Source organism: Dipteris shenzhenensis, chromosome 15 (assembly GCF_047967505.1).
Source record: "Dipteris shenzhenensis isolate YYH24624 ecotype China chromosome 15, Dip_SZ_1.0, whole genome shotgun sequence".
Lineage (NCBI taxonomy): Eukaryota > Viridiplantae > Streptophyta > Polypodiopsida > Gleicheniales > Dipteridaceae > Dipteris > Dipteris shenzhenensis.
In genome coordinates, this window is record NC_141610.1 from 51,702,854 (window position 1) to 51,715,999 (window position 13,146).

The 13,146-nt window shown below is 42.1% G+C and overlaps 1 protein-coding gene across 2 annotated transcripts; it reads right to left on the reverse strand.

Moving 5' to 3' along the window:
- Positions 1 to 881: 881 nt before the first annotated feature.
- On the reverse strand, positions 882 to 9,662 carry LOC147893953 (cationic amino acid transporter 1-like). Of its 2 annotated transcripts, none has more exons than XM_087385814.1 (2): positions 9,219 to 9,662; positions 882 to 2,414 (listed from the first exon to the last, which is right to left on the reverse strand). In XM_087385814.1, the coding sequence occupies exons 1-2, from the start codon at positions 9,613 to 9,615 to the stop codon at positions 964 to 966; spliced, it is 1,848 nt and encodes a 615-aa protein (XP_087241940.1). In that variant the 5' UTR covers positions 9,616 to 9,662; the 3' UTR covers positions 882 to 963. The 2 variants fall into 2 exon arrangements, with proteins under 2 accessions (XP_087241940.1, XP_087241939.1); XM_087385813.1 differs by lacking the exon at positions 9,219 to 9,662 and adding an exon at positions 6,771 to 7,216.
- Positions 9,663 to 13,146: the final 3,484 nt, after the last annotated feature.

Below are 13,146 nucleotides of genomic sequence, written 5' to 3' on the forward strand. Positions count from 1 at the left end.
CTTCACTACATATCAAGGTACTCATAATTCATACACATGGTATTTAGAATGATCCACTCTAATCCCTTATAATATCTTATATAAGAAAAAATAATGTGAGAGCTACAAGCATCACTGGATCACTTCTATCGCAAATCTCATTTCATAGATACAATAGATGTCATTCAAAAATATAATATACCAAAATGTTGATGGAAATTAGGTACAGAGGTTGCACACAAGAAGTCTCTACAATTTGAAATTTTAAGTAGGGATAGCATTCTTGCTATGCAATATACGACTAATCCCACAATGAAGCTGTGAAAATTGCAAGAAGGAAAACAACTATGAGATCAAGCTCCACCTCCTTGCAATGTCACACTTATACAATGTAAAGGTTTAAAATCTTATCTTGGATGATTTTAAAAAAGTACCTTGGGTATGTATCTCCATACATTGAAAAATATGGAATTTTCCATTAATTAGTTGTGGAGAAGAGAAGAGGGTGAAAAGAAAAGGAAAAGGACATGATTAAACTAAAGGAGAAAGGGAGGAGGAGGGAGTTTCAATTAAGAGGGACCAATTAAGGAGGAGGTATTAAAGAAGAAGGCAAGTGCTAAAGGGGGAGGGGTACTAAGGACCATTTGAGGGGACTTTATAGAAAAACTCACGTACTAAAGGGAAGGGGGAGGGCAAGGAAGGACCATTTATAATATTTTAGTTAGCATTAGTTATGCTCTTCCACTCTATAGCTTAGTGGTAGGGCTCACATGTGGGAAAGATAACATTGTGGGTTCGAATCCTGCCCTCTTGAATAATGTGCACTCCTCTTAGACATAACTTATATGAATAAATTAACCTAAATAAATTAATAGATAAACATAAATTAATTAGCTTCCATGGTCCAAAACAAATAGGAATAAAATAAAGTTGAGCGAGTACGTCCCCCTCAACCCATCCATAGTTATTAGTACCGCACTGTGATTAAGGCTTCATTTCTTCAAGCTTGCCTTCTTCAACTGACTTTTCCTCACTCGCAACTGCACTATCATATAAGGCATGCAATCCAGAGCTATCAGTACCATCCTGATGAGGCTTCATGTCTTCAACCTTGCCTTCTTCAACTGACTTTCTCTCCATGGAAACTGCAGTGTCATAGGAGGCGTGCAATCCAAAAAGCACATAATACACGAGTATTATCAATGTCCATACTCCAAATCTGGCAAAGGATAGCTTATCAATAGATCCCAGAAGAAATATGTTCATTGCAATAGAAAGAGACGGAACCCATGGCACCAAAGGGGTGCCCCATATTTTTGGCTGTCGAGCATGTGGAACAAATAGTGCCAGTCCCAGGGTCGCCAGAAACCAAATGGGTAATGTGATTACATAAGCTATCCATCCATTACTTACAGCCCAGTAGTACGCAGTTGCAATTGAAGAGAGAAGAATTATTGTCACAAAAAACTGAAAAAATCGTAAATGTTTAACAGAGGTCTCCCCTGCAACATAATAACGCCTGACAAGGAGGGCAACGGCAACCAACATGAAGATAAAGAGGGTACTGATAGAGAGCAAATTGGCTAAAATATCAAGGCTGCTGAAAAATGCAATAACAGCACTTGCTGCAAACATAACAGCAGTGGCAAAAATAGGAGTCCCTGTTCGTTCATTTACACGAGCAAAGATGGGGGGAATCATATGCGTCCGAGCAATGTGGGTTAAATATCGAGCTTGTCCCACAGCACTCACTAATATCACAGTGGTCATGCCTTTTAAAGCCCCAAGGGCCACCACATAACGAGCCCAATTCCACCCAGCTCGTGCTGCAAAAGCTAAAGAGAAAGGAGCATTTGAATCAATATCCGTATACTTTTGCATCATAGATAGTGTCAAAGCCATGAGACAATAAAGCACTGTAGTGATTATCATAGAACCAAGGAGTCCAATGGGAATATCTCTCCCAGGATTTTTTGTTTCTTCAGCCATTGTTGCAACCGCATCAAACCCCAGGTATGCAAAGAAAAGAACAGAAGCAGCATTGAAAACGCCTCGTACCCCAAATGGAAGGAATGGCTTCAAGTTTGAAGGTTCAGCCAGTGTTAGTCCTGCAATTATGACAAACAAAATGATGACCATATTTGCAAGTGATGCCACCCAGTTCAATACCGAGGCAGCACGTGTGCTCCAACATGCAACTAGACCAGTGATGATAAGGATGGCAACAGCAATGGGGTCTAGAAGATTAAAATTAGTTGCCAAGTTGGTCTTTATGCGAAAATCATCTGATTGGTGATTGCAGAGAGTAGCAAAGTAAGAACTCCAAGATCTTGCCACAGCAGCTCCTCCTATTATATATTCCAATATAATGTTTCCAGCACCAATAAATGCTATAAAATCTCCAAGCTCAACACGGAGGTATGCAAAAGAGCCACCTGTTACAATAGAATTTCAGTAATGTAAAAACAAGAGTTTGCAGAAAAAGTTAGACATTCCACTGTGTATTCTCAAGTTCTGAGGCATGCTTTATAAATATTGCTAGATATAATGCAATTTATATAAATTCTCTGTTTCAATTTAGTACTTTGGACACTACCTTTAGTTTGCATTAGAAAAAGATGTTAAACTTTTAGGGCATGATATACCCTAATAACCATCAACAGCTCTCTCTCTCTCTCTCTCTCTCTCTCTCTCTCTCTCTCAATCGGGTCTGCATTGGGTTAAAATTCCATTAGAAAAAAGATGTAAACTTTTTAGGGTGTCATAGACCATAATAACCATCAACAGCTCTCTCTCTCTCTCTCTCTCTCTCTCTCTCTCTCTCCCTCTCTACCCCCAACAATCACCCACCACACACACGTGCGCGCGCGCGCACACACATTCCAATGAGGCTATCTCAATTGTTTGCCTCCAAAAGGATAACAATAGCCACTATCAAATCTTATAAGCCTTTCAGTTCCTCATCCCTCGAACTTGGAGCCAACTTCCCACAAATCCTAGGAAGAAACTGATCTCGATAAACATTACAGAAGTCAATGCACAAAAGTAAAGCGTTTTTCAATATAGTACAATCTATCTGATGCATACCATGCACATTCTCAGTACAAAATACTACAGCATCACAAATGGCTGAATCCATTCATAACCTTCATATATACCTAATAGCATATATACACTTCATAGACCATATATCTTGGCATCCATACAGCAGGATATAGCATCTAGATAAACCCAGTAAGCATTGGTGTCAGAATATATCTTTTTGCAAGTTACCATTTAGTGCCCCTAACATAAGAGTCATTCCAAATTCGCAATATTTGCGAAAAGCAAATCAAGATGCTGCAGATATTCACTTGAACTAGAAGTGTATCTTTCAGAAAAACTTCAAGTTTTCGAATGCAAGAAAATTTCTAGAACAATTGGCTCAAGGACAGTCATCAGCTTTACAAAACACTGACCAAGTGATCTGAAGATTTTTTTATTCTCACTCAAAGTAAATCAGTCCTAAGACTCTACCTTTGCTGTTTTTTCTTCCTAAAAGCAGATTCTTCCATATGAAAAGGGAATCACCATATACCAATCCTTTGGTCTATAGCCCACTGGTATAGGTTTGAATTTTTGTACTTGAGAATTCTGATGCGTCTGGTCGGTAGTGCACCCCATACCACTTCAACCCACCCCTACGTGACCTATCCTCTTGGAACTCACACTCACCTTAGTAGAATCCAAAACGGTGACAAGCCCAGATCAAACCCATTACAGATATGTGAGTCCATTATAGATTCCAGAAAATTCAATCTAATCTTTCCTTCTCTCTCACATGAAAGAATACAAGGGCTGCCTTGACTGGTATATAATCATACATGCACTGGCCGAGAGAGAGAGAGAGAGAGAGAGAGAGAGAGAGAGAGAGAGAGGCATAGGGTGGAGCTCAGTCAAAATCCACTCTTGACTTGATATATGTCCATCCCCACATAAGCTTCACAGTATGTCCATTCAGACAGAAGTGTCTTTGTCCACAAGGCTGCCTTGTGAACTCATGATAGTCACTCACAAGGTTCAAAACCATAAACTCCATCATGCATAGCAGGGACTAGCTACTATGACATCCCCATTGACGTCATCAGCGCCCAACAGTGGGTGTAGACCATAGTATAAAAATATGCTCTCACACGTACAAATCCACACACCCACACATACTTGAGCATCCATTTATACAAAGTCTTCGTACTGAGTTTCTGTCAGCACTCCGGAGGTGAAGGGCAAACTCAGCCATGATGAAGGCTAGCACTAAAGGAGAAGGCTAATCAAAAGGTAGTCCAAAATCTTAATTGAAGCTACAACTGTTTGTGAAGTCTAAACATTTTCATTTTAGTCTCTCCTACCATTTGCAAGTCTAAGAGACTACACCATTCCACCTTAGGTAGAGAATATGGAACTCAGTGTCCTTTATCGTCTGTTACAAGCTTCAACAAATTTAAAATCAAACTCCCAAAAGCCTACGGTCGTCAAAGCAACCACAAAACCATTTCACCGGTGGCTTGCTAGAATTGGCCTCCTAAACAGCAAGAAAATTGCACTAGCTGTATCACAATCAAAAGATAGTGCCACAAAGACACCTCAAGGGCAGAAATCGTCAGCACCATGAAGGACTGGGGAGGGGCTTTCTAGGATTGCCAATCTCCACGAAGACACCTCAAGGACAGAAATCGTCAGCACCACAAAGGACTGGGGCGGGGCTTTCTAGGATTGCCTATGAGTGTGGATCTCCACCAGGGAGATGAGCACTAGAATATCTAGGAGCAGCATAGAGCCGGCCCACTGAAGCTTAACGAGAGCATAATGGCTGAAAGAGCTGAAAGGTGACATACAGAAGTAGAAGGCAGCATACAGACATGACAAATGTCCACATCTAGTCAGCAGCCAAGCTGCTAGATGGTGACACATTGAGAACAACATTTTCTGTCAGGGTTTGACAATTTTGAAGCATTCTTCTATATATATTTTTGGCTGTTCTACACGCTATGCATTCTGTAGTTTGTCTGTGTTTCCTTTATACATTTGTATACTCACAGAGTGATTCTCGTGTCATCTTGGACAATTTCAACCTTCTGCTGTAGGGAGTTGCAGGTGTAAAAGCAGCTCTCTATTTTCTGACGCATCATCCATATGAGCCTGTGTGAAAGCAGCTCTCTGTTTTTTAACACATCATCCATATGAGCCTTGCCAGTAGCCCCAAAGTTTCATTGGGAAATAGGTTAGATATGCTTCCAACCTGGATCCATTTGTGGTACCCCTGTGACTTCTCACAATCTTCTTGTCACTCCAAACATTTCACAGTCCCACCATGCGCCCAGAGCATTAGCAGCACAAGGTAAGCTCTTGCGGAGGTAGAGCTCACAATATTTCCTCAAGGGAACTGGTAAGGCGATACCTTAAGCAATTGAGCACAATGGGAGCACACTGCAATCCCTGTTATCCTTTTTTGTAGTGACAAATTATGCTACAAGAGTGAGAGGGTAGAGGAGTCATCGTCAAGGAGGGAGTATGAGGAGCACAAGGAGGAGAGTCGAGAGGATAGAGGAGAGGAGGAGAGTGGAGGGTAGAGGCAGCAGGCAGCGAAAACAATCACACAGACGCAGGCCTGAGGTGGCCAGAAAAACCCTAATTAGGGTTTTTTTTTAAAAAAAAACAGGAACACCGAAACGGCGTTTCGGCCGTTTCTGTTTCCATTTCGCCTGCCAGGCGAAACGGCGTTTCTTGCCACTATGGTGTAATGACCGTGCTAGTAGCATTTAGCTCCATAAACATGTATGCTTGAACTATATATGGGCCCACTCTATGAGCCCCACCCTTCAGATTGGGAAGGGAGAGCCATGACCAGCAAGAAATGACATAATCTATGGAGAGCCATAACATCTCTCCATAGCACAATAGGCCTCTAGACATTAGCAAAACCCAGGCTACCGCTGCACAGTTTCCTTTCCTCAAGTAAGGCAAGGCAAAGAAGCGGTCTAGCACCTAATTCGTGCATCCATCCTTTCAGCGCAGCATGCAACCACTCGAGAATGCAATGATCATGTATTGCATGAACTAAATATAACCCACTTCGTGACCCCTACCATTCATGAAGCATTCATGGCAGCAAAGGGGCAGCTCTACACTATATCCACGTCACTGTGGACCTAATGTGCTCTCTCTCTCACTCTCTCTCTCTCTCTCTCTCTCTCCATCCATAACGGACGAGCTCTACACGAATTTCTGATTCAACCATGTCACTACTCTCCAATTATAGCGTGCCCCCCCCCCCTTCTCTCTCTCTCTCTCTCTCTCTCTCCGTATGCGTAATTCAGTGGAGCCAGTTACACAAAACAAGCACAAGGGAAGGTAAGCATTGTGTTGTACGCAAGCTTTCCTTTCTCACGCTTCGCGCTGGACCTAAGGAACGCATGATAAAGTTTCAAACAGTTTGCTCCAAAGCCATCCTATCTGTGGAGTAGGAACACTAGAAAGCAAGCGTGCAGAAGAGCGAAATTTTGGAGCTTCCCGCATTCCACAAAGATCCCTTATTGGAGAGCCTTGGAGAGCCTCATACACCCGCAATCTATCAAACAGACGACGACCACCCCGATAACAACCGAACTCTACGGCAAGCACTATATTGCTGATAGAAGCTCGGGCAAGCCCTCACTGGTAAGTATCAAAGTTTCAAGCCTTAAAGTTTTTAACAAAAGAGAAAGCATTCATGCGACAGAAATTAACCAGCAGGACAGGAAAACTGGCATCCTCACCAGCTACGGGAATTTCGACGGCGAACTCAGTGTAGCAGAACACGGAAAGCATAGCCGAAATGCCTGCAGCTATATACGACAGGATGACAGCCGGGCCAGCAGCCTGATGAGCCTCCTGGCCCGTGAGAACGAAGATACCAGCTCCGATGATGGCTCCGATACCGAACCAAATGAGATCCCACCAGTTGAGCGTCTTCTTCAAGGAGTGCTGGCTCTGTTCCTGGAGGGACTGGGTCTCGAGGAAGTCGGAGGAACGGGCAAGGAAGCGGTTCTTGAAGCGGGAGGGGGAGTGGGAGAGGGCGTGGAAGTAGGAGTGGAAGGAGTGGAAGGAAGGCTCAGGGAGGAGGGAGGACTTGAGGGGGAGGAAGAGAGGGCGTTTACGAATGGAGGGGGAGCTGGGCGCCATAGCCATAGCTCAGCAGAAGCCGCAGCCAGCAGCAACGAAGCAAAAGCAAACAGCAGGATGATCAAGAATGTGCTGCTGTATCACGTGATCATACTATTAATACTACAAAGCAAGCGCACGCGCCGCGATCCTTGTCTCCACACGTGTGAGGATCTAATCCCCGCTGCTGACTTTGGTTTACATGGCCGGTCCCACGTGTGACTCCCGGTCGCTACGTCCACCGACTTTGCGGCCTTTGTGAAGACTTTGTTGGCTAAGAATGGAAAAGATCTTATTACTCATCACTACTTTACAGCCCGTTCCCACGTTATGCTTAGCTACACTTTTTCATTTCTATGCAATGTCCTTTACTTAATAAAATTTCATTTTCTCTGCAAAAAGAATCAAGCTGAATGACTTCTGTCATTCATAAGGCCTCCCCAGAAGGAGTTGGAGGCGATGGAGGAGCAAGGGTGCAGCTTCTTCACTGCATTGCGATAATGTGGGCATGGAGATCCATAGTGGGGAGAAACTTTAGAGCGAGCGAGCGAGAGAGAGAGAGAGAGAGAGAGAGAGAGAGAGAGAGAGAGAGAGGGGGGGGCCTTGAAATAGAAATGAGGAAAAGAGGGAGAAATGGTGGGAATTGGAGGCACTCGTGGAACGAAATAGTATTTACAAAATAAATCTAAGAAAATGATTTTTCGCTTTGGAAGCAGTCCTCGCCTTCACTAAGGCCTCCCTGTGGTAGCCCAAAAAGAGACTTTGAGAATCGAGATATTCATTATGATATGAATAAGTATAAATGGCAAAAAAAATCATTTCATGGTACAAAATATCTGTATCATCATTTAAAAATATGTAACAAAAATCTTGATCCAAGTAGCATTCCCACTAGGGGTTAAACTTCCAAGCATCTTTCCATTTCCATTAAGAGATTCAACATAACTAGGACCCCTTAAATTCCAATCAGAATCCACACTTCCTTTAAAATCCTTATTCATGTCTTTATGTTCTTGAGAATTCATGAGAATCCGTCCTTATGTTCTTGTCTTCATTAATTGCATGTTGTTGAAAACATTACCCAAACATTCTTGGTCAAAATATGGATCTACTAATAACATCTCACAATTACTTAACATAAGTCATTCGTGACCCATCAAGCTAGCTTAAATTGGGATGGTGAGTCCCAAAAGGATCAAATTCAAAATGGAACATAGGAAAGATAAGAGGAAAAAAATCAAATTCTAAGAACTTGGGACTAGGTTAGAGAAGTAAAAGGCATTCCTCCCACATCACCAAGGAAAAATCTCTTGAATGACTCTTGCATCATATGTGTATTTTTGACCACTGCATATGCAAAGCTCCTTTCTAGAATAAGGGTAATAGCACTAGGATCTAGTTTGCTTTAAGTGGCTCACCTCTAAATAAATATGTACCCATTAAAGGCATACTTGTTTGTGTGACTCAATAAATATGTACCCATTAGTACATCAGCTGGCCTTGAAGTCTTACCAACTCGGGGATGACCTTCCAAAGCACCATGAAAAGTACACTTGAGGAGTTCTTTCTATTCGGGACTGGAATTATTGTTATCTACCCTTATGGGTGGGTGAACAAAGTCCCTTTCCCCCTTATGGGTGTGACGGGTCAATGAGTTGTAGATGAGAAAGGCGACTCTTTTGTGAATAAATACGGCCAACGAAGTGAGAATTACACGTTGGTTAAAACAGACTGATTTAGAGCTCAGCCAGTCGTCTCGTCAAGTTGGGCCATCACTTCAAAGCTTAGCTAGCCACATCGTCAAGTTGGTTCCAGAGCTGGAAAGACTACGCCGGAGATTGAGCAAAGAGATTGAGCGAGTTGGTTCCAGATATTGAGCGAGCTGGAAAGACTACGAATTCAGAGCATTGCAATACATGCACTGCGGCGTCAAAAGCATGCTTTATCGTTGTGCTATTCACAGGTGTTTGTAGATGACTTCCATGTCGTTTACACCAAAAGATCGTGCACTACGACAGAGAAATTTAATCGAACAAAATGCACAGCTACGATAGGGCACTTACCAGCTACGGGAATTTCGACAGCGAACTCGGTGTAGCAAAAGACGGAAAGCATTGCCGAAATCCCTGCTGCTACGTAAGACAGGATCACCGCAGGCCCAGCAGCTTGATGAGCCTCCTGGCCGGTGAGAACGAAGATACCAGCACCTATAATGGCTCCGATGCCGAACCACATGAGATCCCACCAGTTGAGCGTCTTCTTCATGGCGTTCGCGCTCTGCTCTCGGACGCCGTGGGTCTCCATGTAGTCGGAGGATCTGGCGAAGAGGCGGTTCTTGAAACGGGAGCCGGAATAGGTGAGGGCGGAGAGGTAAGCCTGGCCGCTTTCGAAGGAGGGCTCGGGGAGGAAGTCGGACTTGGAGAGGAAGCGGGAGCGTCTGTAGGGGGGGTTGGACGCCATAGCTGGAGAAGAGAAGAAGAAGCAAAAGCAGAAGCAGTAGAGCTCAAAAGGACAGCTCGAAAGAAGAAAGAAGCACGCAAGAGGAGAGTTGAGGAGCGGCAGTGTACACGGGGATCCCCGCCCAGACGGCATGCCAGCTCAGCGCCGGCCAGGTGGACAATGACCATTGCCACATGCGCACGCGTCTTATTCTCTCCCACCTTATGCTTGGAAGTCCGGGCACTAAAGTCAAACTAACCCAACGACCTTGAGAACGCTTTTCACATTATAAGCTTCACATTATAAGCTCCAGGCTCAGCATTGCTCGGCATTGGTGGGCAATGGTTCTCACGCCAGGCCAGCTTCCATTGAAAGCGTTTTACGCTCGGAGGGACCCTACGATCTTGGCAACACAAACCTAGAAATCAGAGAAGACTTGAAGCAACATTGGCTGACTCCAGCATAGGCCCCGTAATGCCCAGGTGGAGAGCCAAATCCTCCGTCTCCACCGGGGCGGTGTATTGCCAGCGTGATGTTCGGGGCCTTCCGTGAAAACGTTACAAGCAAAAAAGAAATACAACACTTTTGGGCATTTCTACTACGATGGAGCTATGCGGGAACGGCCTCTAAGATACTTCCCTTGATGCACCCCACAATGCGTAGAATCCTTCTTTACAAGATGATATTCTTCCATGACCCACCCCATGATGAGTTGTACTCGATAGAGGAGCTCCTTGTAGCGTGCCACCTCCTCAGTTTGGTGACTACGTGCAAGCCTTATGCCATATGGTATGCTAAACAATCCCATGCTTAGTTTAAATTCGTGCACCTATGTCATCATTTTAGTGTGAGCATCTGAGAGCGTGAAAGCTTTACGGTAAACAATGGTATCCATAGCATGCACTACATAATTTTGGGACCATTTCAAGGAGCACTTGGCCCAACCACCTGAGTTGTTAAGGGAAATCTCTTCAAACAATATGTGTGCATGTCTTATCTTTATTGGTCAATAGTCAAATGCTCATTAAATGCACCTAGGTACACTTTATCGCAGGGGTTAACTTAATGCCTACTCAACATGACTATACATGCATGTCTATGCATCCATTCCTCTTGAAAAAGAACTTCAGGAACATTCAATCATTGGCAAGATTTTTAAAATTAGCTAACGTTTATTCTTACAAATAAACCAAAATAAAAATAGGGTAAATTGTAAGAGTTACAAATACCATTGTAGGCCATAAGTCTTATTCTTTCACAACTTAGCACAGATGTTAGTTGAAATCAATCCTAAACAAGCCAAGTCCATGGAGTAATTGCACCTTTTGTATTGCTCGGCATCTAGTTAGTCTCTATATACAAAATGACAATTTGGATTCCTGGCATGTATAGATCTTAGTTCATTTTATGTCATTAAGGACCAATTGCTCTGTTGGTGATAAGATGTTGATATCATAGAACCACTTTACAAGAAAGTTTTAGAACTTTCTAGTTCACGCACCTCAACATCTTACCTAGTTTGCAAGCTTCCTCATTTTTAATCACACTTGTCATGATCATAACACATCTCCTCTTTTATAATGATAGATATGATTTAAAAGTGAGTGAGAGGAAAGTTTCAATCATACTCCAATCATTGCACGTTCTCTCCTTTTATAACGTGTGACAATGCTCCATACATACAGGATTGATCTTGCTATAAATCACATAACTATGGTAGGTGCATATCTTCGAGAAAGGAAGAGTTTCATGTGGTACAATTTTAAAAGTAGGCTCGTAAAGGGCTCATACTCTTCATGTTTTTTGAAATTCAAAAGAGATGAGCCTTGTTGTCCAATCACAAGCTCTATTAAAAAAGAATAACATCTTCCTTAGTAACCAAGAGATGTGAACAAATGGTTTCATCAATTTCAAGAAGTGGTGGGGCAGTGTTTGAGGAGATATGCATTAGTGTACAAAGGATTGTACACAATCCATTGCACCTACAAACATGATGAGAATTCTTTGTGAGTACAATGCAAAAATTACTATCTTCTTTGGTTCTTGGAAGAGGAGGTCCACATTGTGGCTGTGATTTGATTTGGCAATTTTAGTAGTAGTGCCCCATGACACGAGTTTACAATTTGGTGAAAACTTTGAACTTCACCTACATTTTATGATTCTTACGTGAAGCCATACTAGATCTTGATGTCATTGTTCTTCTCCTTAAAGGTCATGCATGGCTCATGGGAGCTAGCATATCCACTCAAGGACCCAAAAAACACATCTTCAATCTAGAGAAATCCTGTCTTGATGTGAAACTATTATGCCTAAATTAAAGGTAAATTTTACAATTACATCTTTTTCCCAAGAGTACTCAAGGTGTCCATATGATTTTGCATACATATTGCTTCAATTTTGCACTAAGAAATCTATAAACTAGATGTTATGTATGCATCTTAAATGGATAGTTATATGAGAAAGTATGCATCAATAACTAAGATATATGTAGTTTGAGGGAAATAATATTTAGTACATAAGATCAAGACAAGACTATATAGTCCTTAGCAAGCACCATGCATTGGTATTGATTGTATAGACACATATTCCAAAAAGTCAAATGAAGATTCTATAAATTTCATTCCAAGGGGTAAGGGAATAATAGATTATTTGCACCCTGATACATAGGCATTCATCCTAAAAGAGAGCAATGAACATCTTGTCACTACAACAATAATGGCAGAAAGGGGTGGCGGGTCATTGTTTGCTTGGGTGTAGCCATTTTTTGTGAGGTTCAGGGACTTTTCTATATATATGGGTATCTTGCACGACCCATAACTTATGCATTGCTCAACAAAATTCGACAAACTTTGTGTTCAAGTTGTAGTACACATTTCAAATTGAACATGAGAGCAAAAAATTATGGAATAGGGATTTGGAACGAGACTGTTACAGCATTACAAGTATATGTTGCATATGAAGTATGCATTCTAAAGACTATAGGATATAGCAATTTATTCAAAAACATCAAAATGTTGTTCTATACATACATGCAACCAAGTAATCATTCTAAAGTACACTATGTGAGCTTCTCCTCAACCCAAGGACACACCTAAATGAGATCATTATGCATGGGTTAATGGGCCTCCAATGTTATGCTAAAGTGATGCATACCCATTTGAGGGCATGCTCCATAACTTTCTTTTGATTTGTTGAAAACCAAAACGGATTAAAAATTTGGAATCCAAACTATTGGGACTAGTGCATGGTGGTCTTAAAGCATTGATTGTTGTTGGTATTGGTATCTAGATTCACCCTAAAATGGAAGAAGTTGGAAAAGTGCAATTTGTGCATATGCAAAGATATTTTAATAAATCCAACACTATTTATAATTTTGAATTGTTTCTTTTTCCTTGCATTTGCTTGCTATATGGCTCATAAGCATGCCAAAGGTCATTGAATTTAATAATACACAGCATCAAACCCGATAGCCTGCCCTTTGGCCCATTTGTGTTTTGAAGCATTTTAGGCCACATTACACTTGTTTGGGATACCCAATTCTACTTATGTGTC